General features: G+C 36.9%; 1 protein-coding gene across 7 annotated transcripts in view; it reads left to right on the top strand.

Annotated features, from left to right (window-relative positions):
- LRRC7 (leucine rich repeat containing 7) overlaps positions 1 to 25,121 on the top strand; it is a 498,913-nt gene that overhangs the window by 101,087 nt on the left and 372,705 nt on the right. For all 7 annotated transcript variants that reach the window (XM_060304379.1, XM_060304393.1, XM_030865914.2 and 4 more), the window contains exon 2: positions 10,339 to 10,436. In XM_060304379.1, the coding sequence (XP_060160362.1) occupies positions 10,339 to 10,436 (98 nt within the window). The remainder of the gene's footprint in view (positions 1 to 10,338; positions 10,437 to 25,121) is intronic.

The following is a 25,121-nucleotide window of genomic DNA, read 5'->3' as shown; positions in this document are numbered from 1 at the left end:
CCACCATTTATTGTTTCTAGATTTTTTGATGATGGCCATTCGGACCGGTGTAAGATGATAGCTCATTGTAGTTTTGATTTGCATTTCTCTAATGACTAATGATGTTGAGCATTCTTTCATGTGTTTGTTGGAAGTCTGTATATTTTCTTTGGAGAAATGTCTATTTAGGTCTTCTGCCCATTTTTAGATTGGGTTGTTTGTTTTTTTGTTATTGAGCTGCATGAGCTGCTTGTAAATTTTGGAGATTAATCCTTTGTCAGTTGCTTCATTTGCAAATATTTTCTCCCATTCTGAGGGTTGTCTTTTGGTCTTGTTTATGGTTTCCTTTGTTGTGCAAAAGCTTTGAAGTTTCATTAGGTCCCATTTGTTTATTTTTGTTTTTATTTCCATTTCTCTAGGAGGTGGGTCAAAAAGGATCTTGCTGTGATTTATGTCATGGAGTGTTCTGCCTATGTTTTCCTCTAAGAGTTTGATAGTGTCTGGCCTTACATTTAGGTCTTTAATCCATTTTGAGCTTATTTTTGTGTATGGTGTTAGGGAGTGATCTAATCTCATACTTTTACATGTAGCTGTCCAGTTTTCCCAGCACCACTTATTGAAGAGGCTGTCCTTTCTCCACTGTACATTCCTGCCTCCTTTATCAAAGATAAAGTGACCATATCTGCATAGGTTTATCTCTGGGCTTTCTGTCCTTTTCCATTGATCTGTATTTGTTTTTGTGCCAGTACCATACTGTCTTGATTACTATAGCTTTGTAGTATAGTCTGAATTCAGGGAGCCTGATTCCTCCAGCTCCGTTTTTCATTCTCAAGATTGCTTTGGGTATTCGGGGTCTTTTGTGTTTCCATACAAATTGTGAATTTTTTTGTTCTAGTTCTGTGAAAAATACCAGTGGTAGTTTGGTAGGGATTGCATTGAATCTGTAGATTGCTTTGGGTAGTAGAGTCATTTTCACAATGTTGATTCTTCCAATCCAAGAACGTGGTATATCTCTCCAACTATTTGTGTCATCTTTAATTTCTTTCATCAGCATCTTATAATTTTCTGCATACAGGTCTCCTTTGGTAGGTTTATTCCTAGATATTTTATTCTTTTTGTTGCAATGGTAAATAGGAGTGTTTTCTTGACTTCACTTTCATATTTTTCATCATTAGTATATAGGAATGCCAGAGATTTCTGTGCATTAATTTTGTATCCTGCAACTTTACCAAATTCATTGATTAGCCTAGTAGTTTTCTGGTAGCATCTTTAGGATTCTCTATGTAATGTCATCTGCAAACAGCGACAGCTTTACTTCTTCTTTTCTGAATTGGACTCCTTTTATTTCCTTTACTTCTCTGATTGCTGTGGCTAAAACTTCCAAAACTATGTTGAATAAGAGTGGTGAGAGTGGGCAACCTTGTCTTGTTCCTGATCTTAGTGGAAATGCTTTCAGTTTTTCACCATTTAGGATGCTGTTGGCTGTGGGTTTGACATATATGGCCTTTATTATGTTGAGGAAAGTTCCCTCTATGCCTACTTTCTGCAGGGTTTTTATCATAAATGAGTATTGAATTTTGTCGAAAGCTTTCTCTGCATCTATTGAGATGATCATATGGTTTTTCTCCTTCAATTTTTTAATATGGTTTATCACATTGATTGATTTGCGTATATTGAAGAATCCTTGCATTCCTGGAATAAACCCCACTTGATCATGGTGTATGATCCTTTTAATGTGCTGTTGGATTCTGTTTGCTAGTATTTTATTGAGGATTTTTGCATCTATGTTCATCAGTGATATAGGCCTGTAGTTTTCTTTCTTTGTGACATCCTTGTATGGTTTTGGTATCAAGGTGATGGTGGCCTCGTAGAATGAATTTGGGAGTGTTCCTCCCTCTGCTATATTTTGGAAGAGTTTGAGAAGAATAACAAACATTCTCTAAATGTTTGACAGAATTCGCCTGTGAAACCATCTGGTCCTGGGCTTTTGTTTGTTGGAAGATTTTTAATCACAGTTTCAATTTCAGTGCTACAGTGCTTGTGATTGGTCTGTTCATATTTTCTATTTCTTCCTCATTCAATCTTGGCAGGTTGTGCATTTCTAAGAATTTGTCCATTTCTTCCAGGTTGTCCATTTTATTGGCATAGAGTTGCTTGTAGTAATCTCTCATGATCCTTTGTATTTCTGCAGTGTCAGTTGTTACTTCTCCTCTTTCATTTCTAATTCTGTTGATTTGAGTCTTCTCCCTTTTTTTCTTGATGAGCCTGGCTAATGGTTTATCAATTTTGTTTATCTTCTCAAAGAACCAGCTTTTAGTTTTATTGATCTTTGCTATCGTTTCCCTCATTTCTTTTTCATTTTTTTCTGATCTGATTTTTATGATCTCTTTCCTTCTGCTAACTTTGGGTTTTTGTTGTTCTTCTTTCTGTAATTGCTTTATGTGCAAGGTTAGGTTGTTTATTCGAGATGTTTCCTGTTTTTTAAGGTAGGATTGTATTGCTATAAACTTCCCTCTTAAAACTGCCGTTGCTGCATCCCATAGATTTTTGGTCATTGTGTTTCCATTGTCATTTGTTTCTAGGTATTTTTTTATTTCCTCTTTGATTTCTTCAGTGATCACTTCGTTATTAAGTAGTATATTGTTTAGCCTCCATGTGTTTGTATTTTTTACACATCTTTTCCTGTAATTGATATGTAGTCTCATGGCGTTGTGGTCGGAAAAGATACTTGATACAATTTCAATTTTCTTAAATTTACCAAGGCTTGATTTGTGACCCAAGATATGATCTATTCTGGAGAATGTTCCATGAGCACTTGAGAAAAATGTGTATTCTCTTGTTTTTGGATGGAATGTCCTATAAATATCAATTAAATCCATCTTGTTTAATGTATCATTTAAAGCTTGTGTTTCCTTATTTCTTTTCATTTTGGATGATCCGTCCATTGGTGAAAGTGGGGTGTTAAAGTCCCCTACTATGAATGTGTTACTGTCGATTTCCCCTTTTATAGCTGTTAGTATTTGCCTTATGTATTGAGGTGCTCCTATGTTGGGTGCATAAGTATTTACAATTGTTATATCTTCTTCTTGGATCGATCCCTTGATCATTATGTAGGGTCCTTCTTTGTCTCTTCTAATAGTCTTTAAAGTCTATTTTGTCTGATATGAGAATTGCTACTCCAGCTTTCTTTTGGTTTACATTTGCATGGAATATCTTTTTCCATCCTCTTACTTTCAGTCTGTATGTGTCTCTAGGTCTGAAATGGGTCTCTTGTAGACAGCATATATATTTGGGTCTTGTTTTTGTATCCATTCAGCCAAGCTGTGCCTTTTGGTGGGAGCATTTAATCCATTTACATTTAAGGTAACTATCGATATGTATGTTCCTATTCCCATTTTCTAAATTATTTTGGGTTCGTAGGTCTTTCCTTCTCTTGTGTTTCTTGCCCAGAGAAGTTCCTTTAGCATTTGTTCTAAACCTGGTTTGGTGGTGCTGAACTCTCTCAGCTTTTGCTTGTCTGTAAAGGTTTTAATTTCTCCATCAAATCTGAGTGAGATCCTTGCTGGGTAGAGTAATTTTGGTTGTAGGTTTTTCTCCTTCATCAGTTTAAATATGTCCTGCCAGTCTCTTCTGTTTCTGCTGAAAGGTCAGCTGTTAACCTTATGGGGATTCCCTTGTGTGTTATTTGTTGTTTTCCCTTGCTGCTTTTAATATGTTTTCTTTGTATTTAATTTTTGACAGTTTGATTAATATGTTTCTTGGTGTATTTCTCCTTGGATTTATCCTGTATGGGACTCTCTGTGCTTCCTGGACTTGATTAACTATTTCCTTGCCCATATTAGGGAAGTTTTCAACTATAATCTCTTCAAATATTTTCTCAGTCCCTTTCTTTTTCTCTTCTTCTTCTGGAACCCCTATAATTCAAATGTTGGTGCGTTTAACGTTGTCCCAGAGGTCTCTGATACTGTCCTCAGTTATTTTCATTCTTTTTTCTTTATTCTGCTCTGCAGTATTTATTTCCACTTTTATCTTCCAAGTCACTTATCTGTTCTTCTGCCTTAGTTATTCTGCTATTGATCCCATCTAGAGTACTTTTAATTTCACTTATTGTGTTGTTCATTGTTATTTGTTTCATCTTTAGTTCTTCTAAGTCCTTGTTAAATGTTTCTTGCATTTTGTCTGTTCTATTTCCAAGAGTTTGGATCATCTTTACTATCATTATTCTGAATTCTTTTTCAGGTAGACTGCCTATTTCCTCTTCATTTGTTAGGTCTGGTGGGTTTTTATCTTGCTCCTTCTTCTGCAGTGTGTTTTTCTGTCTTCTCATTTGCTTATCTTACTGTGTTTGGGGTCTTTTTTTTGCAGGCTGCAGGTTCGTAGTTCCCATTGTTTTTGGTGTCTGTCCCCAGTGGCTAAGGTTGGTTCAGTGGTTTGTGTAGGCTTCCTTGTGGAGGGGACTAGTGTCTGTGTTCTGGTGGATGAGGCTGGATCTTGTCCTTCTGGTAGGCAGGTCCATGTCTGGTGGTGTGTTTTGGGGTGTCTGTGGACTTATTATGATTTTCGGCAGCCTCTCTGCTAATGGGTGGGGTTGTGTTCCTGTCTTGCTAGTTGTTTGGCATAGGGTGTCCAGCACTGTAGCTTGCTGGTCGTTGAGTGAAGCTGGGTGCTGGCGTTGAGATGGAGATCTCTGGGAGATTTTTGCTGTTTGATATTATGTGGAGCTGGGAGGACTCTTGTTGACCAGTGTCCTGAAGTTGGCTCTCGTACCTCAGAGGCACAGCACTGACTCCTGGCTGCAGCACCAAGAGCCTTTCATCCACACAGCTCAGAATGAATGGGAGAAAAAGTGGAAAGAAAGAATTAGTAGAAGAAGAAAGAAAGAAAGAAAGAAAGAAAGAGAGGAAGCAAGGAAGGAAGGAAGAAAGAAAGAAAGAAAAAAGAAAGAAAGAAAGAAAGAAAGAAAGAAAGAAAGAAAGAAAGAAAGAAAGAAAGAGAGAAAGAAAGAAAGAAAGAAGAAAAGAAGGAAAGAAAGAAAGGAGGGAGGGAGAGATGGAGGGAGGAAGGAAGGAAGGAAGGACAGAAGGAAGGAAAAAAGAAAGAAAGAAAGAAGATAAAGTAAAATAAAATAAAGTAAAACATAATAAAGTTATTAAAATAAAAAAATAATTATTAAGAAAAAAATTTAAAAAAGAAAAAAAAAAGACAGAATGCTAGGACAAATGGTGGAAGCAAAGCTATACAGACAAAATCTCACACAGAAGCATACACACTCACAAAAAGAGGAAAAGGGGGAAAATCATAAATCTTGCTCTCAAAGTCCACCTCCTCAATTTTGGATGATTTGTTGTCTAAAGGAGGGAAGGAAGGAAGGAAGGAAGGAAGGAAGGAAGGAAGGAAGGAAGGAAAGAAAGAAAGAAAGAAAAAGAAAGAAAGAAAGAAAGAAAGGAAGAAAGAAAGAAGAAGATAAAGTAAAATAAAATAGTTATTAAAATAAAAAATAATTATTAAGAAAAAAATTTAAAAAACAAAACAAAACAAAACAGACAGATAGAACCCTAGGAGAAATGGTGGAAGCAAAGCTATACAGACAAAATCTCACACAGAAGCATACACATTCACACTCACAAAAAGAGGAAAAGGGGAAAAAATCAAAAATTTTCCTCTCAAAGTCTACCTCCTCAATTTGGGATGATTCGTTGTCTATTCATGTATTCCACACATGCAGGGTACATCAAGTTGATTGCGGAGCTTTAATCTGCTGCTTCTGAGGCTGCTGGGAGAGATTTCCCTTTCTCTTCTTTGTGCTCACAGCTCCCGGGGCTCAGCTTTGGATTTGGCCCTGCCTCTGTGTGTAGGTCGCCGGAGGGCGTCTGTTATTCCCTCAGACAGGACGGGGTTAAAGGAGCCGCTGGTTTGGGGGCTCTGGCTCACTCAGTCCGGGGGTAGGGAGGGGCGTGGATGCGGGGCGAGCCTGCAGCGGCAGAGGCCAGCGTGACGTTGCACCAGCCTGAGGCGCGCCGTGCGTTCTCCCAGGGTAGTTGTCCCTGGATCCCGGGACCCTGGCAGTGGCGGGCTGCGCAGGCTCCCCGGAAGCGGGGTGTGGATAGTGACCTGTGTTCGCACACAGGCTTGTTGGTGGCAGCAGCAGCAGCCTTAGCATCTCCTGCCTGTTTCTGGGGTCCGCGCTTTTAGCCGTGGCTCGCACCCGCCTCTGGAGCTCCTTTAAGCAGCACTCTTAATCCCCTCTCCTCGTGCACCAGGAAACAAAGAGGGAAGAAAAAGTCTCTTGCCTCTTCGGAAGCTCCAGACCTTTTCCTGGACTCCCTCCCGGCTAGCCGTGGTGCACTAACCTTTTCTGGCTGTGTTCACGCCGCCAACCCCAGTCCTCTCCCTGCGCTCCGACCGAAGCCCGATCCTCAGCTCGCAGCCCCGCCCGCCCCGCCAGGTGAGCAGACAAGCCTCTCGGGCTGCTGAGTGCCTGTTGGCCCTGATCCTCTGTGTGGGAATCTCCCCGCTTTGCCCTCCGCAGCCCTGTTGCTGTGCTCTCCTCCGTGGCTCCAAAGCTTCCCCCTCTGCCACCCGCAGTCTCCGCCCGCGAAGGAGCTTCCTAATGTGTGGAAACCTTTCCTCCTTCACAGCTCCCTCCCATTGGTGCAGGTCCCGTCCCTATTCTTCTGTCTCTGTTTTTTTCTTTTTTCTTTTGCCCTACCCAGGTACGTCGGGAGTTTCTTGCCTCTTGGGGGGGTCTGAGGTCTTCTGCCAGTGTTCAGTAGGTGTTCTGTAGGAGTTGTTCCACGTGTAGATGTATTTCTGGTGTATCTGTGGGGAGGAAGGTGATCTCCGCATCTTACTCTTCCGCCATCTTCCCTTAGTCCCTTCCCCAGTTATCTTTTTCGTGGTTCTAAAAACTTAAAATATCACTAATAGAAGCAAACATTTCAATGAAAATAGATAAATGATAAAAAAACCTCAATATGTAATTAGAAGATAAACATTTTTACAAATGTATATATATTTGTGTAGTATTATATTTAATGTAATATATACTATTTGTATATGAGTATATACTAATCTAAATATTAATATTATGTTCAATAAGAATTACATCAAAATTAAATTTGCACGACATAGTAGAATCTCAAGTATTCAGTCTGCTAGTGAAATTATCTATAGCTAATCATAGACTCATGGAAATAGTGGGTTAAAAAGCAACTAGGAAAAGATTTTTAAAAAATCAGAAAACCTTGATTAAATCTCAGTTGCACCTCTTACTTCCTGTGTGGCCAGGATCAGGTCACTGAACATTTCTGAACATTAGCTTCCTCATCTTCAAAATGTTCTTTCAGAAGGTTGTTGTAAGGATTAGATGGAATAAATGATAAATGGTAATACATTGTAAGATATATTCATTGTTCTTGCTAAGGTCAAAGGCCACTATACAGTTTTGTAACATCTTCTGAATTCTCTAAGAAAGAATAAGTTATTTAGCATTTTAATTAATTCATGAGGTTACCAGCCCACTTTTATCCATGTGAGTATCCTTGGAAGATTGTCATATAGTGATCCTTTAAATCTTACTGAATAAAATGAAATATAGTTTATTAAGTTCTTCATTTTGAAAATTGGCAATTTATGTGCATGGATGTTTTGTATTTTTCCAATAACCAGAACATTTGTTTAGCCAGAATTTTTTTCTCAACAGTGTCATCTGTTCTTTTTCTTTATTAAATAAAGGCTAGTTTTCATATTTCTCCTAACATACCAGACATTTAAAATTTTAGTATATGATTTCATTTTTATTTGGGATAATTATGATTAATAATAACTACATTTGCTGAGCTCTTGTATTGTGGTGGACACAGTGTAAGCACATGTACACTATTAACGTATTTAATCCTCACAACAATCCTATGAGGTAGCTAATGTTATCCCCATTTATTGCTGAGAAAATTAAGGTATAAAGTAGCTAGGTATCTTTCCCTAAAATCATCCTTTAAGAGACAGAATGGGAGTTTAGCCCAGGCAGTCTATTCCAGAACCTAGGCTCCTTAAAATTAAACTATGCGGCATTGCTAACACTGCATAATCTCTTGCATATCTGCTTGTGAGCATTCCCATAATGCAACATTTGGGCACAATGATTCTTGGTGATCTTTGATGCCAATAGCAACCATGTAAGTGAAACTTTCCTGGAGCCTTTGGCAGTACTTTCTAACTTGTATTTCAGTTTTTCTGACATACCCTCAAATATAATTACGTCAAAATCAACTAGACCATTTTCGTTTTCACATTCTCGATAGATACATAAAAGGAAAAGTAATAGCCTATCTAACAGACTGGTTTATGTAGATTTCCAACCAGGGTAAGTTGTCATCCCTCATCTGTATAATCACGATGACTAATTGTTTTTTAAAATTAATCACAATTTTATGTAGATACTTGCATTTGTAGGTTATGTTTGTTGTATTTTACTATCTTGAGCTTGTAAATACTAGTGATTAACTAAAGTTTACTTAAATTGTTATTATATCATCATGAAAATTCATGTATTTTCTGAAACATGTAATCAAAATAGTGCACTGAATTAATTCGAGTCAGAATCTAGAACATTTTATATAATTTACATGGCTAATCCTCATACTGAAACTGCAGGGATGGTCCTGGAAGCTTAATTTTGCCCCCATATATAGTATTAAAGCAAATTATGTCTTAAACTCTTGAGGTTTTCACTTGATTTCCTGTCATTGTATTATCATAACCTTGAACTCTTTTTCTCACTTGAAATGATCTTCAAGTGAAACTAAATTTCAAGTTATCATCACACATTGAGAAATGTTTTCTTGTACTTTACATACACAAGCATGGGCATATGAGTGAGCATACACACACATATAAAGTAGTCCCTACCTATGAATGGTTTGATTTAAGGAAATATATTTGGAAAAGTATTTCTAAGAACCAGTGACAGCTTCTCATAGAAATAGTGTTATGTTACTCTTCCAGTACAAAAGGTTATTTATCTCATATTTCACACCATTTTACATATTGCTTTTATTGGATTATCCTTTCCCAATTTCCTCTCTAGACACTAGAAATATAATTCTCTGTACTACTCACCCTAGGAGACTTTCTACCACCATAACCCATAACAACCACACCATTACATGCTATCTGCCAGCATGTTTGTTAAAACAAGTGATATCCCATTAGAATAATTATGTAGATGTTAAAAGCTATGTTTATATTTTTAAATGATAAATATCATTGTTTTGTTCTGAATTTCCAAATCCTAAACACTCAATAGTTGTTTAATGTTTTCAAAATAAGCAGAGTGTGCATTGCTGGCACAAAACTGTAAGGTTTACTAAAACCAGAAAATACTAACCACAGAGTATATGCTGTTTAATATGCCAACCCAAGTTGCATGTGGCCCATTTATTATTATTTTCTGGTTGTCAGCATTGGAAGTAACTGAGAAGTGCACTTTATATTGACCATATTTTTAAGAAGTCACAATGATTAGAATTAGAAAACCCCTCCCAATTTAATCATTAGCACAAAAGAAAGCAGCAATTAAAACTCCTGAAAACTGGTATTCAGAATGTTGGTGAAAGATATGATCTTTCTTTCTAAAGGGTAACGTGATTTTTGATAAATGTGTTTGCTTTATAAGTAATCATTCTTTAGTTAATGGGTCTCTGACTTAGCTTGGACTGCTATAACAAAATGCCACAGACTGGGTGGCTGAAACAATAGACATTTATTTCTAACAGTTTTGGAGTCTTAGAATTCTACTATCAAGGCACCAGCAGATTCAGTTCCTGGTGCGAGCCCTCTTCCTGGTTTGTAGATGACTACCTTCTCACTGTGTCCTCATATGGCAGGGGAGAATGAGCTCTGGTCTCTCTTCCTCATCTTATAAAAATACTAATTCCATCATGCGTGTCCCACCCTCATGACCTCAACTAAACCTAGTTACCTATCAAGGGTTCCACATCCAAATACCATTACCCTGGGGATTAGAGTTTCAACATATGAATGGGGGTGTGGAGGGGAAGGGTTGGAGGAGTGGAGGGGGTGGGGACACAAACATTTAGTCCATAACAGTCTTTAACTGGAGAATGTTTACATGAGTTTCATCCACATGTGTTTTTATATTTTTAACATTGGAATGCCTAAGAAAAGTCAAGCACTCTCCAGTTTACCAGAGTCACTGCCACTCCCTACTGTCTTACTCCTTGCTAGATACTCTTAATGGTGTGGTCTACCTGAATTGTTGACTCTTGATTTAAACCATTTAACTTGTTAAAATTTATCAAGATTTTGGTATTAAAATATTCTGTTAATTCCCTCCTGTAGGATGGAGAACCTAATAAGGGGAAGGAATCCCCCACAATATCAGAGAAGTCCTTGTAAAGAAGTTCGTGCAGCCCTTCGGAAGAGGCCTGAAGAGGAGTGTAAGTATGTTTAATAGGTTTAACTACATTCTAGGTAGACTTAGGTGAGTGGCATAGTAAAAGTAAAACATTAACCTTTAACTGATAAGTCAAATAACAGAGGTACTTAACAAATACTTGTTGATTCTAATTGAATTTATTTTTTTTAAAAAATATCATATGGTACCTGGATACAGGCACTAAGAACATTGTTTTGTTAAGTGTTTCTCTTGTACTTCAGAATGCTCTACTAATAACTTGGTTCCATGTTCAAATGAGATTGGAAAAAGCTACATGATTTACCACATCTTTCTTAGATATCTGTACCATGAATATTATTTCCAAAGAGTCCTGAAGTAAAAAAAAAAACAAAAACAAAACAAAAAACTTTTAAAGTGTGTTTAAAGTGAACATTTCCCAGTGTCATTTGACCACAATTCTCTTTCAACCTTTTTTTTTTAAAACTGAGGACTCTTTGAAAACAACTTCATTAGGCTAAAGAGTAAATGTCTAGTAGCAAATCTAAATCCATTGATCAAAATGAAACATTTGATTTAATCGAATTTAGGAAAAGATTTTGAAAGAAGTCATGTATCCCCTCAGAAGGCCATTTTAATCCATCTTAAAATTATCAAAATGTTACAATATATAATTGTAGAGATTTTATCTAAATATTGCATCTAAATATAGCATTGTTAGAGATGTTTAACATAATACTTGCATTTTAAGTTTATAAGATGACCCATAATACTAGCTTTCCTCATGTCACTTGCATCTAATTATTTTCAGGGTACTAAATCACAATCCATTATGACAAAAAATCAGAAAAAAATTTCTGAATGATGCCTTTTTACAGGAGTTTACATTTTGTAAGGATAGAGCTAACGCAGTGGGTTCACTGGCATATATAGTTTAGTAGATTTTTAAGGTTATATTGGCATTTTAAATTAGTTTGGAGTACACCATTCCAGGTAAAGACCAAATGTATTAAATCTGGGCACACTCATGGCAAGTAGAGTATCTTTGTTTTGTTTCATTTTATTATAAAGTCAATAGATAATCTGATTGGGTTGGCATCTATGTCATTTAATATAGTGTTAGTTTTCTTTTATTTGGTATATTTATAGTTTCTAGCATTATAAACAATATCCAATTAAAACTAAAATTTGAAAATGAAGGTATAGTTCATGGGCATGTTAGAACAAAAACTGTTTATAAGATGCAGACTCGTGCATAAAACTATTGCTTTATTATTGGGTTCATAGGGAAGCTTTGGGATTTCTCCTCTGTGCTGGTTTAAGACAATCAGCTTAGTCTCTGTTATAGTTCTGCAGATTTTATTTAGAAACTTAGAAAGGGTTTTTGTGGATAATTCTATAGTTGATTCTCATGGAGTCACAGAGTATAGTTAATATATACAAAGTTATTTTTCAGGCCTCTTATACTGAGTTGGTCTGTGCCAGAGGTTGACTACCTATGGTCCATTTACCAAATCCATCCTGACACCTGTTTCTGTAAATAAAATTTTATTGAAACAGCCATCTCCTACTTATTTAGGTATTGTGTATGGCTGCTTTCCATGGCAAAGGAAGAGTTAAGCAGTTGTGACAGAGACTATATGGTCCACAAAGCCAAAAGTATTTACCTGATTCTTTACAGAAAAAGGTTTTAAAACCCTGGTCTGGGCCAGTGGTTCTCAAAGTGTGGTCTTCAGACCAGCAGCAGCATTAGCAGCATCTGGGAACTTGTTAGAAACACAAATTTTAAGGTCTACAACCCACAACTACTGAATCCAAATGTCTGAGAGTCGGATCCAGTAATCTGTGTGTTTCGAAGAAGCCCTACAGGAGATTCTGATGCAAGCTCCACTCTGAAAACCACTAGCCTAAGTCAAATGACTGGCGGCAAGATGACATTAAATCACCATGGATACAAAAGACTAATAATGATAGACATATTTCAGAGTTAAGTCTTATTGTTGTATAATGTAAGGTACATAATATAACTGTTTCCTGTGTTGTAACAAGCAAGTCCTCAACAATTGAATCGTGGCAGTCAGGACAATTTTTGAAATATCACTACAGGAGCTCAGCTGGATTGACTGTGTTATTGAACATGGAAGGACATAATGAGAAATGAGAAACATGTAAAGTATTATTCCCTGCCAGAGAGGTCTTCATTATCCCTTGTTAGTTTAATGAACAGTCCTTCTTGTCCTGTACAGACCACTGTTAATTCCCTAAGAAAGAATCCTCTTTTTTAGAATGGGAGGAATATAGTAGTTAATTAAGACATTAACTTTAAAGTCACCAAAAGGGTGTTCTAATGTGACACTTAATGAACAGCTGCAGGACCCTGGGTATTATTTCCTTAATCCAAGACTCAGTTTACTTATTTAAAAAATAAGATTAATTAAAGAGCCTACCTTGAAGGGTTATTTGGAGAATTAAGGAAGATTTTTTTAAGTACCTGGTATAGAACTTGGGACTTGGCAAATTTTTTTCCTCCTCCCTCTCTTCTTCTTCATTTATTATTATTGTTCTTCTTTTTTCAAACTAACCATTTGAGGATAGAAAGCATGTTTTGATCATAGAAATAAAAATCTACAGAAATTATAACCACTATTTTTAGAAATAATAATATAAAGCAAGGAACAGGTTGTAAACAAATGACGTAAAGCTGGAATTCTTGCAGCAATGTTTGATAGTAATTCGTGTTAGATAGTAATTTGTCTCACACAGTTCTTTCCCTATGATTCTACAAATTCAACATGGGATCTAGACCAAGACTTACTGGTCAGCTCTCATGGAGAGCTGCCAACTTAGAAAGCCAAATGATAGTGGTTTTGTTTTACTGAGAATTGAAAGAATAGTGGAACTTGACTCAGACAATAGGATCCTCCAGATGCAAGGTGAGCCCTCTTGCATTTGGAGATATTGCAAATAAGAGGGTTTTGCTAAATAACAGAATTCATACTGCTGTCTTTTATAATCTTTTATACTTTTTACAATATTATCAATATTAATATCAACATTAGGTCACGAGACATAGCTCTTAACCAATTATTTCATGTGAATTATATCTAGCTATATTGCATTTAACATAGCCAAGCAAACTTTCAGTAAAAATTGATTCTTGTAAAAGACAGACTTTTAAATATGCTCAAGTTACTTACCATTAAAAAATAAAAATAAAAACTTTGTCCTCAAAACCAAAGAACCATTCAGCTACAGCCCTACATTCCCAGACTGTTCTCAGGCAAACCTCTCAAAGGAGTTATCTATACTCACTCCATTTACTTACCCCTGACTCATTCCTCCAAATCAATGCAGTCTGGCTCCTACCCAATCACTCTGCTGAGATGGCTTTCATTCAGACCACTAATAATCTCTTTATGATGCTATATTAGTTTTATATTGCTATGTAATAAATTACCACAAACTTACTGGCTTAAAACAGTTTATCTCACAGTTTCTTTGGGTCAAGAATCCAGGTAGGGCTTGTCTAGGTTCTCTACCTCAGGGTCTCACCAGGCTGAAGTTTCATCATGAACTCAACTGGGGAAGAACCTACTTCCAAGCTTACTTAGGCCTGAATTCACTTTCTTGTGAATTCACTTTCTTGTCGTTCTATGACCAAGAGCCCCGCTTTTTGCTGACTTCCAGCTGAGGGCCACCTTTAGGGTCTAGAGATCTCCTGCAGTTCCTTGATATATATACATTCTAAGTATGGCTGCTTACTTCATTATTTATACTAAAAAACATAAATAAATAAAAGTTGAACTAAAAAAATATTCAAGTAACCCACAGGAAGGCAAGAGAAAAAAAATAGAGGAATTAGAAACCAGGGGAACAAACAGAAAACAAATAATAAAATGGAGACATAAGCCTTAACAGATCAATAATTACATTAAGTGTAAATGGTGTAAATACCTCAATTAAAAGAGAGAGCCTGTTAGATTGGTTAAAAAAAAAAAAGAAAAAAGAAAAAGTTGCTATACAAAATGCCTTTTAAATGTAAAAATATGAAAAGGTTATATATAAAAGGATAGAAAAAGTATTTAAATGAAAGCTTGAGTGACTATATTTATATCAGAAAAAAGTAAGTCCAGAGTAAAACATAATAAAGAAGATAATTTCATAATGATAAAGGGGTCAGTTCATCAAGAGGATATAACAGTCCTAAACAATCCTAAATGTTTATGACTTCAATTTATTTTTTATAAATTTATATTTTCTTAAACTTTGTTTCAATAGCTTTGCTATGTTGTCTTTTTTAAAATTTTTACTCAGTCCAATTTAGTTTTCAATAGCTAAGTAATTCTTGGTAGCATAGTTGTGATTGTGGCCTGTTTAAAAGAAAAAAAAAATACAATTGTTTTCATATAGAGAAATATCTATGAAGGTATAACTTTTCCTCAAAATTTCCCTGAGTCCGTACTTGTGAACTAAAATTCCACAGAGGCTTTCTGTTCAGTTTCTGAATAATAAGAAAAATTAATTGAAGAGTTTTTCTTTCTTTCTTTTACCATCATAAAATTTAAATTCCTAATAACATAATTCTATCCTTATAGCATTGATATTTTACTTTTCCTTAATATAAACAATCTGTTTTATATTATCAGGAGATAACATTTAAAATTATTTTGTTTTCAAATAACTAAATGCTACCTTTCCAAATGTCAAAATATTCTTGTATTAACCAGTTTGGTGAAAATCATGATAATTAGTCAGGTTCCTGCCTTCATATTAGAAGTTACTGAACATGATTTAACCTTTCCCTAATGATTCAAGGACAGTTTTATAAATACCCATTACTGCCTATAATTCCATCTGGGCATCCCTCCAAACCAAGTTGTCATCTTTCACTTCTGCTGTGATTGTTCTTGCTTTTTAGTTACCCATTCTTTTGGCATTCTGTTTCCCATTTTAGTTTTCTCCTTCAGAGAGCTGATGCACCATCCTTATTAAGAAGTTTATATTAAATATGTGTCAATGAATCAAGGATTGAAAGGCACTCAAGCCTTGGATGATTTATGGTAAATAGGATAAAGGAGTAGGGAACACTAAATGCAGTGTAAGAAGTGGAGTGCATTAATTTAAAAGATCCTAAGGCTACCCTTCTTCTCGTGGATTTCATCTCAATTTTGTGGTGAATCCCCAGATACTTGTATTCTTTACCAGGTTCCTATTTCAAACTATGTATTAATGACTCAAGTATGATGTTGATGACCGGGTGTTACTGTCATCTCACTCACTTGGTCTGGGGGCTTATGCAGTGGGTGTGGGGAAGGGCTCATATCTGCTAAGGAAATTTGAAGTAATCCTCAGGATGGTAACACCATGCTGTGTAGTTATAGACCTCACACACATGCATAACAATGTCAGTATGCAGAAGAGTTACTATCTTTTCTCGGGCTTCTCTTTATGCTAGGAAACCTCCTAGATGATCCTAGAAAATGTTCCCTATCATTTCACTAGCCTAAATTGGGATGTATTCCTATTCCTGTACCATTACTATACACCATAAGAATGCTATGCACTCACTGGCTTAAGCCTAGAACTGGTTTGGTATTAAAAATAATCCTAGATAAGTTAAGGAAATGAAAGTAAGATGATGTATTTGCCATTTGACCTAGCGTAATGGAACAGGTAAGGTTATTCAACACTGTATCCTATACTATTGTTTGTATTGTATATTTGTCTGTATATACTTAGCTATCCCAAAATACTTTAGGGATGGGAATGGGAACAAGGAACAGAAGAGGTGGTACTTGGGAGATCAGGAATCTGGGCACTGATATTAAAGTGACTTCCAGGCCTCTATTTATCATTCAGAGCCCTCTTTTCCTATCTAAGCCCTACAATTTGTGGGCAGATATGTGTCCATTATCTTCAACTGCTCCTTTAACTTTCTTTAAAATACAATTCCTTCTGGTTTGGAATGAGACCCATTTCCCCTACATCTCCCTTCCATGCTAGAGCCAGCCCTTCTTTCTTTCAAATTTGAACTATTATTAGTCATATTGTATAGATGAAGCTATAGGATCTCAGACATGTTAAATAATTTATGCAATGTCACACAGCTAGTAAGTGCCAAAGCTGGGACGCAAATGTTGTTTGACTCCAGAAGCTACCTTATTCCTACTGTTCCATGCTATATACCTACACTACAGTATTCTGTGTCCTCATTTTAGCTCTCCATGATTCATTTTCTGAATTTTTAAACATAAACTATCATACAAAGAAATGTATATAATGTGTATATAGCTTAAAGAATTATAAATTAACAGTCATGTGTCTAAAACATCAGGGTTGCTGAATTACACATTCCTATCCAGCTCTGCTTATCGTTTTAGTTAGCATATCCATTCTAGGAGACTAGTCTTTCCCACTCCTCATTTCTTAGGTCTTTCTTTAGGCGACCCTTTCTTAATTCCTACAACAAAGCCAAAGGAATAATATACATGGTTTTAGTACAAGGGGGCTCAAGAGAAACAAGTGGTCAGTGTTTTCTCATTAGCTAGAAAATCTTACTCTTGTTTGACTTTATTAATATCTTAGATTGTGACTATACAGTGTCATAACAAAAAATAATGTTACATTTTCAACTTGAATTTTATCAGCACACCTGAAATTATTACATGTTGCTTACTAATAATTTTGGCATGAGGTAAAAATAAGATTAAAGGGAGGTTAGATTAAATTAGACTTACAGCCTGAACGTTCTTAGACCAATTAGAAAATTGAAATCAGGCTCATGGCTCATGCAAAATTTATACAAAGTTGATGTATTTTAGACAGTTTTTCCATTCAAGGTAATAATAGAAATTCAGGCAAAAATATGTCTTAAACTCTTCTCTGGAATATCTCCAGGTTTAAACCAGCTTCCTTAGCTATCTGCAGCCATATTTCTCCCAAGATTCTATTTAGGATATAATTTTAGAAAAGATCCACTAGAACTAATTTTCCTAACACCTCTGGCTTAGCAAACCATTTGCTTGAGTTAGGGCTTGACTCTTCACTGGACTTCTCCTTTTGTTTGTTTAAATTAATTAATTATTTTTTTTTTGCTGCATTGTGTCTTCGTTGTTGGGTCTTCGTTGCGGTGCACAGGCTTCTCATTGCGGTGGCTTCTCTTGTTGCAGAGCTCAGGCTTTAGGTGCGTGGGCTTCAGTAGTTGTGACACGTGGGCTCAGTAGTTGTGGCTTGCAGGCTCTAGAGTGCAGGCTCAGTAGTAGTGGCATACGGGCTTTGTTGCTCTGCGGCATGTGGGATATTCCCAGATCAGGGCTCGAACCCGTGTCCCCTGAATTGGCAGGCAGATTCTCAACCACTGTGCCACCAGGGAAGTCCCTGGACTTCTTTTAAAATGCAAATTCCTTTGAGGGTAATACTAGTCAAATCTTAAGACTATCATAAAAGTGATTTTAGCTCACTAATCTCAGTAATTACAAGGAATCAAATCTCAAGAGATGTTTGGATGTCCAGGAAGAGAAAGGAAAGGTCAAAAAATGGTTATATAGGTGAGGAGTTTGAAAAACAAATTCACTTGCTACATGTTTTTGCTAAGCGTTGGTTCTCTTATCTGGTGAAAGACTTCTTCAAATAAAATTTCAGCCCTTTCTATATCTTTCCGTATATTTCAGTAGTTACCACTCTACTAATTTATTCCTTCTTTATGAAAAGTTCTCCTTCTCTCCTTGGCAGAGGGCAAGACCTCCCTCCTATTAGTCCCTGAAACACTTTGCACAGATTATTAATGCAGTACTTACAACACAGTATTTTATCCTTTGCTTTCATGTCTATTTTTTCCCCGTTGGGTTGTTAGTTGCTTAAGGGCAGGCAGATACATCTTATCATTTGTCTACCACTAGCATTAAGTACAATATTTGATATATAAGTATCACTCTAATAGAAGTTTACCAAAAACAAATGAACTATAAAAGATACAACTTGATTCATGCCATGATACTTATTGGAGTTTAAAGGCATCCAATAAATAATTTCCATATTCCAGACCAATTTTGGAACCAATTAAGATATTGACAAGATGGCAGGAAGTTAGAGATCAATCATCAACTTTATTACTTTTAAAAGCTAGATTGGAGGACATAGCTGTGATGTTTGGCAACAATGGACATCTTCATACTGTACTCAGATATATGCATACTTAACTGACTCAGCCACAGCAGTACAGAAAAGCCACAGGCCTCCTCATGTGGGGAAGTCTTGCTATAAAATTTATAGCAGTGAGAAACAGACCAGTGTACTGTATCTGTCCTGAAGCAGCTTCACCCCAAAGAAAGATGGAGGAAAGTGTTGGGCTACGCATGTCAAGTTCTTCAAATAATTGGTAAATAATTGCATTGCCTGGGGCTTCACTGGTGGCGCAGTAGTTGCGAGTCCGCCTGCCGATGCAGGGGACATGGGTTCATCCCCCGGTCCGGGAAGATCCCGCATGCCGCGGAGCGGCTGCGCCCGTGAGCCATGGCCGCTGAGCCTGCGCATCCGGAGCCTGTGCTCCGCGACAGGAGAGGCTGCAGCAGTGAGAGGCCCACATACCTCAAAAAAAAAAAAAAAAAATTGCATTTCCTAATAAGAGTTAGAAATGAGATAAGAGGTCAATAATGTTGGGGAAATCTCTCCACACAGAAAATAAGTGAGTGGATAAGAAGCATCTCCACTTGCAATGTTCCTTAGAATTTTTATCTCTTAAACTACTGAGCTTAAACATTAAGCCCTTAGACAACTAGTGGGGAATTTATTAGGGCAGTCTTTGCCAGATATAAACTGCTATTCTTTCATGGACTCTTCTGGTATCATTGGGGGCAGAGAGGAGGAGCAGGGTAGATTTAACTCCAAGACCACTGTAAACCAAAGTCTTGACACTTCATGTTCTACCTGTTATCCCAAATAATGTCCTGCATGGTTAGCAAGGCTTCTGCAATATGATTAAATTACATTCATTTATTCAACAAATATCTACTGTTTGAGTGCCTACCATGTGCCTCTCTCCCTGTTCTGGGTGTTTGTGATACATTGTGAGAAAAGATTTAAAAATCAAACCAAAAAAGGCAAACATTTCCAGTCTCAACAGTCATGCTCTTGTTGGGGAAAGCAGACATTAAACAAAATAAATGAGTTATAATTCATTAGAAGGCGATTCATACTGTGGATAAAAGTGCAAAGTTATGGGGGTTTAGGATTAGAGAGAGATTTGAGGGCAATTTCAAGTAGGGAGACTAGAATATGTAGAACTTTTACAAAAGATGGCATATGTACAAGGAGATGAAGGAGTTAGCCACACTAGTTTACAAATTGTAAACTCTATGACTTCTGCATTTAAATTTAACTGGAAGAACTCTCCCATCCATAGGTTAATTTTGGCATGATGCATAGGTGATATATGGGGGAATAGTTACCTATACATACTGTTTCCTCTCTCAGAGAGAAGCTATTAAGACACTTTGCCTTTTTGCAAAGTTTAGAAGCTTGCAATGCTGAATACCCTAGTTCAGCTTGTTTGCAGTGCCTTTTTCCCCAGGCAATATTTTCAAACCTTTGAAAATTGTTGCCTCTTTGAGTGCCAGAGATGGGCTGAATGTGGGTCTGTCTAATAGCATGGTTTCTAAAAGCCGGGTGAGCAAATGTCTTTAGTCCTGGAACCCTAGTACCCTTTGCCATATGTACTGCTATGGAATTGCTGAGGCCTATGTAGCTGCTGTCATTGTTATCTGTTTCATCTGGAGAATTAACCGCAGCATGTTCCTGGCCTAAAGCAGCTGTTGTTACTTCAGAAATGTGTGCCTCTAGGGACCTAATGAGGCTAAGCGTCTGCTCTTTCAAGAAACTTGCTTTTTTCAACATTGGGCTATTCCAGGCAGGCCTTGAGTAGAATCTCTTTCTGAATATCTTTTTCACAGAAGTGAAATAGGCCCATAGTGTTTTATCTCCCTCTATTGTTCTACTGATTTTAGGGTAAAGTTGCCAGATAAAATATAAGACACCTGATTAAATTTGAATTCAGATAAGCAACAAATAATTTTTTACTGTAAGTACATCTCATACAAGATTTAGGGCACATTTAAAATGAAAATATTATTCATTCCTTATCTGAAACTCAGGTAAGGGTGTTTGTATTTGGATTCTACAGAAAAACAAAAACAATAGCATATATATATATATGTGTGTGTGTGTGTGTGTGTGTGTATTTATATATTTTTAAAGAATTTGTTCATATGATTATTGTGGCTGGCAAGTCCAAAATCTGCAGGCTGAAGAGTCAGGAAGAAGCTGATACATCAATACAAATCCAAAGTCCATCTGCTAGCAGAATTCCTTCTTTCTCCAGGGAAGTCAGTCTTTTTCTATAAAGACCTTCAACTGATTGGATGAGGCCCACCCACTGTATGGAGGGCAATCTGTTTTACTCAAAATCTACTGATTCAAATGTCAATTTCATCCAAAAACACACTCACAGAAGCATCCAGAATAATGTTTGACCACATATCCAGGTATTGTGTCCCAATCAATTTGACACATAAAACTAACCATTACATTGTCTTATTTTTATTCATTAAATCTGGCAACTCTATTTCAGGGGGTCTGAACTGAGTTTCTAAGAGTTTATATTGTTCCTATAGGTGATCTATTTCTTTCTTTAATAGTGTAAAACTAGTACTATTTCCTAGTACTTTGTTTTTTAGGTTTTCACTGCTTTTGGACTCATATTTTTTATAACATATTTTTCTAAACTTTGTCTCATGAGGTCTCTCATATGAGAAATATGAAATCAGTAAATTATGAGTCTTTCAATAGACTTCACTATTCAAATAAATCGTATCCATCCTCACCTGTCTGGGTTGGATAATCCCACTGAGGAAGAAATTTCCCATGAAGTCAGGATCAAAATCCAGGCCTAGACTTGATCTCTTATTGTTCTGCATGCCTTTTCCTGTAATATGTCTCCTTTAATATGCTTTATCTTTGCTGGATCTTCCTTTAAAATGCTAACTTTATAAATTTCTGGAGGGTTTCCTTAGGGCAAGGCAATACCTGTACCCTCATCTATAATGATTTTATCACTTTGAAACTCCCCTAATAATGTTTTAAATATATTTTTTCCTATCCTTAAATTTGTCCAGGTTTTGTGATGCTTTGGTATCATGTCCCTGTTCTTCAAGTTGTGGTTCCCAATTGCTGTCATTCTGGACGCTTTATCTACAGCTTTGAAAGGCCACATCCTCAGTAGTTTCCCAGACCCTGCCATCTCTTGGGGATTCGTTCCAGATCACTCTCTAAAATTCTGTCTCTCTGTTTTGGTTAGATTTCTTTAGGCTTCTGTCATAATTGTTTGACTTGGTACAGCTGAAACATCTTTTGCTTTTCGACTTTCTTCTTTAAGATTCATCAGAGCTGAGTCTATCCATTTCCTTTTAATATTTGTTTCTCTTGGCCTGGAAGTTCCCATTTTCTATTTCATATCTGTCTAATATATCCTATAAAATCTCAATATTTCTCCTAAGGAAAGTTCTCTTTTCCTCCAATAAAGTTAGCCAGTTTTCCTTTATTTTGTTTCTATTCTTCTGCTGCTTCTGTTCTGATAGTAAAACTGAAGCATTCTTCTTTTCATACCATTTCAATTCCTCCTTGATACCTTAACAAACTCAATTCTTAAAGACCAAGTGCTCCGAACAGACTTTATTATTTCTTTTTGTGACCTTTATGTATGCAATCGTTTCAGTGACATGTTTGTTATCTTTTTCAATTCCACCTAGAAGAGGGCAGATTCTCTTCATTAAAAGGGATCCCTGTTACTTTTCATTTGTTTATTAATCAAATTCACTACTCTTCTGTGGGGACATCCACAATGAGAGTTCTCTAACTTATAAGGCCATGGACAGGGCTTACGTGTGTATCAAGCCCAAAGCTCAAGGTCAAACTACAGCAGCTTAAACACTGGCCAATGCGCACTAAGATCAGCAAGGCCAATACAGTGTTGATAAAACAGCCCTGTCTGTGCAAAAACAACCGTTTGCCTAGGAATAAAACTGCTGTGAACTGTAATAAACCCCCAATCAAATCTTGCATGGCCTACTTGCTAAAACTGAAAGCCCATAGCTCCATGTCCTGGCCCCATCAAAAACTTCTCCAGGTGCTATTTACCTCACCAAAATTTACTTTTTGCCTATTTGTTTTTATTACTGATAACACTGATGCTTGAGGATGTAGCTCAAGTGCCTGACTACCGTGATCTTCCTAAGAATTAGCTCATGTAGCTTCATTCCACGGGGCCTAGTGCTGTACAGCTAGAAACTTGCAGGGTAAAACCAGATGTCCCAGGCAGGATCCAGAGGAGGGAGGGGAGGGGTTCTGAGTGCAGCATCTACTCTCAGTTCTTCTTCAGAACTCACCAATTGCATAACTCCTTCAGCATCCCTGGAAAAGAGAAAATGGGGCAAGAGCCCAGGAAGGGTAGGGAAAATGCCTCCTTGTGGAATCCTGAGAAGCAGGCAACATGTCTGACCCCACCTCCAGCACTCCTGTGGCACTCACAACCAGGAACCAATTCTGGCAGAAGTCCTTATAGCTCCTGTCTGCCATGATGTGACTGCACATCGATGTCTAGAACTCCTGTTGCAGAATGAAAGACCAGCCAAGAGAGCTTCCTTACCCCTAGGTGGAAAGGGTACTCATACCATGGAAATAGCTACTCCAGCGAAATTCCTTCACAAAGTCTCCTTCTCTTTCAATAATCTGATCCCTTTTAAATCATTGATCTGGGGTCCAAAACAGTAGAACCCGAACTTAGCTAGTATAGACCAGCTACGAGTAGTTCAGAGCACAGATCCTGGAGCCAAGCCACTGGCATCTGAGTAACAACTTTACTACCTACCAGCTGTGTGATGTAGGCAAGTTACTTAATCTCTCTGTGCCTCAGCTTATTCATTGAAAACAATAGGGAAGATTAAATTAGCTAATATATGTAAAGCTTTTAGAACAATTTCTGGCTCTATATAATTACTTGCTATTATTATTACTTCGTAAATTCCACATACATCAGTCTGGCTTTGGAATATCACCTCTGTAGTATCTTGCTGCCTCTACTGAAGTCTATGTTTGAACAACCCATTATAATTATGAGTCCATCTAGTTCTTCTGCTGGCCTAGCAAAAAAAAACAAATTAACCTGGCACCTTCCTGTCCATCCTTACAGTACTGGATGGGAAGCCAGAATAACCATGAGGCCATGAGCTATTTCCACCTCTGGTGAGGCTGGTTCCATTACTTCATAGAATAGCAATGCTAGCTCCTGAAAAAAATTATCTAGGAGCTGGGAGACACATTCAACGTCCTCATTCAAGCCAAGGGGGAAGAGAGGAGCAAAAGAGGAGAAAAGGGACAGGAACCTAGAAAATTCTAGGGAACTCAGCAATAGAAGTTCGTGGCTGTTCTCTCTCAAAGAGAAAAAAACATAAAAAATAATTAATGTGATTCAGTTCCAAAGATTCAAAATCACTACCTCTGCATTTCAAGTTTTATTTCTCAGCAAAGAGAGAATTTGATCAGCCCAGTTTGAGTCACTTCTCTATGCCCAAGTCCAGGGTAGTATTGTGTTTTATATTAAGGCCATTCCCAGAAAGAAGGAATCCTTGCTGGCCTGACAACTTCCCTGGAGATGTCCACCTTAGTTTGGAGCCCATGACCCTTCTGTGCCCCACTGTGAGTACCTTTCTCTTGTTAACCTCTGGCAATCTTGACTTTGACCTGCTGCAGCTCTAGCTGCAAAACCACGGTGATTTGTTTTAAGATCAAGTTATTTTTTTAGTTGTGCTAGATAAAACTATACTTGTGGCTTTAAAATGATGGATGATACAGACCAAGCCTCAAGAAACTTTCTCTCTAAATTGTCAAATCATATGTTACATATAAAGAAACTAAGTATATTAAAAGGCAAACAACATATTAGTTAGAAAATCAATGCATTTCAAATGTTTCAGGCTTATTTGAATAAAGTTAGCATAAAATATCCCCCAAAACAGTAACACGATTAGTAGAATGTCATGTTTGGAATTTTGCTTCACTAGAGTCAGACTTGTGGCGACAGGGACTGGACCTCTGTTCTACCTGCATTACCTATGCTGAGCCCAATGCCAGGCACATGGAGATGCTTGGTAAATACTTGCTCAATGAATGAAATAATTAATGAATAGCAGAATACATCTTCATTAAAAAAATATATACACTTCAAGTTTTATTGTTTAATTGCTCATATTAAATGAAACAAAAAGTCATTACACTGATAACATAGTAAAGGTAGTGGTATATTTATGAATTCACATTCCTTGGAATTTACAGCTGGACTCAATATCAACTATCGGGGAGGGAAACATTTCTCCCTTGACCCCTTTTGAGTTCTTTTAGCTACACTAATAATAAAATCGACACAAGACAGATTAACAGGAGAAAAAGAAACGAATTTTAATTCATATGCACGGAAATCTCATAGAAATAGGATCTAAGAAGTGGCCAAAGCAGGCAGCTTTTATACTTTTTAAATAAAGAAACAATATATTTGAGAGGAGTTGACAGGACAAGGAAACTTAGGTTCTGGGGACTCAATTTGTGAAGAATCTAAAGAGAGTTTGGGCTTGGATAGTAAGTTAAAGTAACAAGGTTTGTTTATATAGGCTTCTCTGCCCCT

This window comes from Globicephala melas, chromosome 1 (genome assembly GCF_963455315.2).
Source record: "Globicephala melas chromosome 1, mGloMel1.2, whole genome shotgun sequence".
NCBI lineage: Eukaryota > Metazoa > Chordata > Mammalia > Artiodactyla > Delphinidae > Globicephala > Globicephala melas.
The sequence above is the reverse complement of the archived record's forward strand: the minus strand, read 5'-3'. Positions and strand labels throughout refer to the sequence as shown.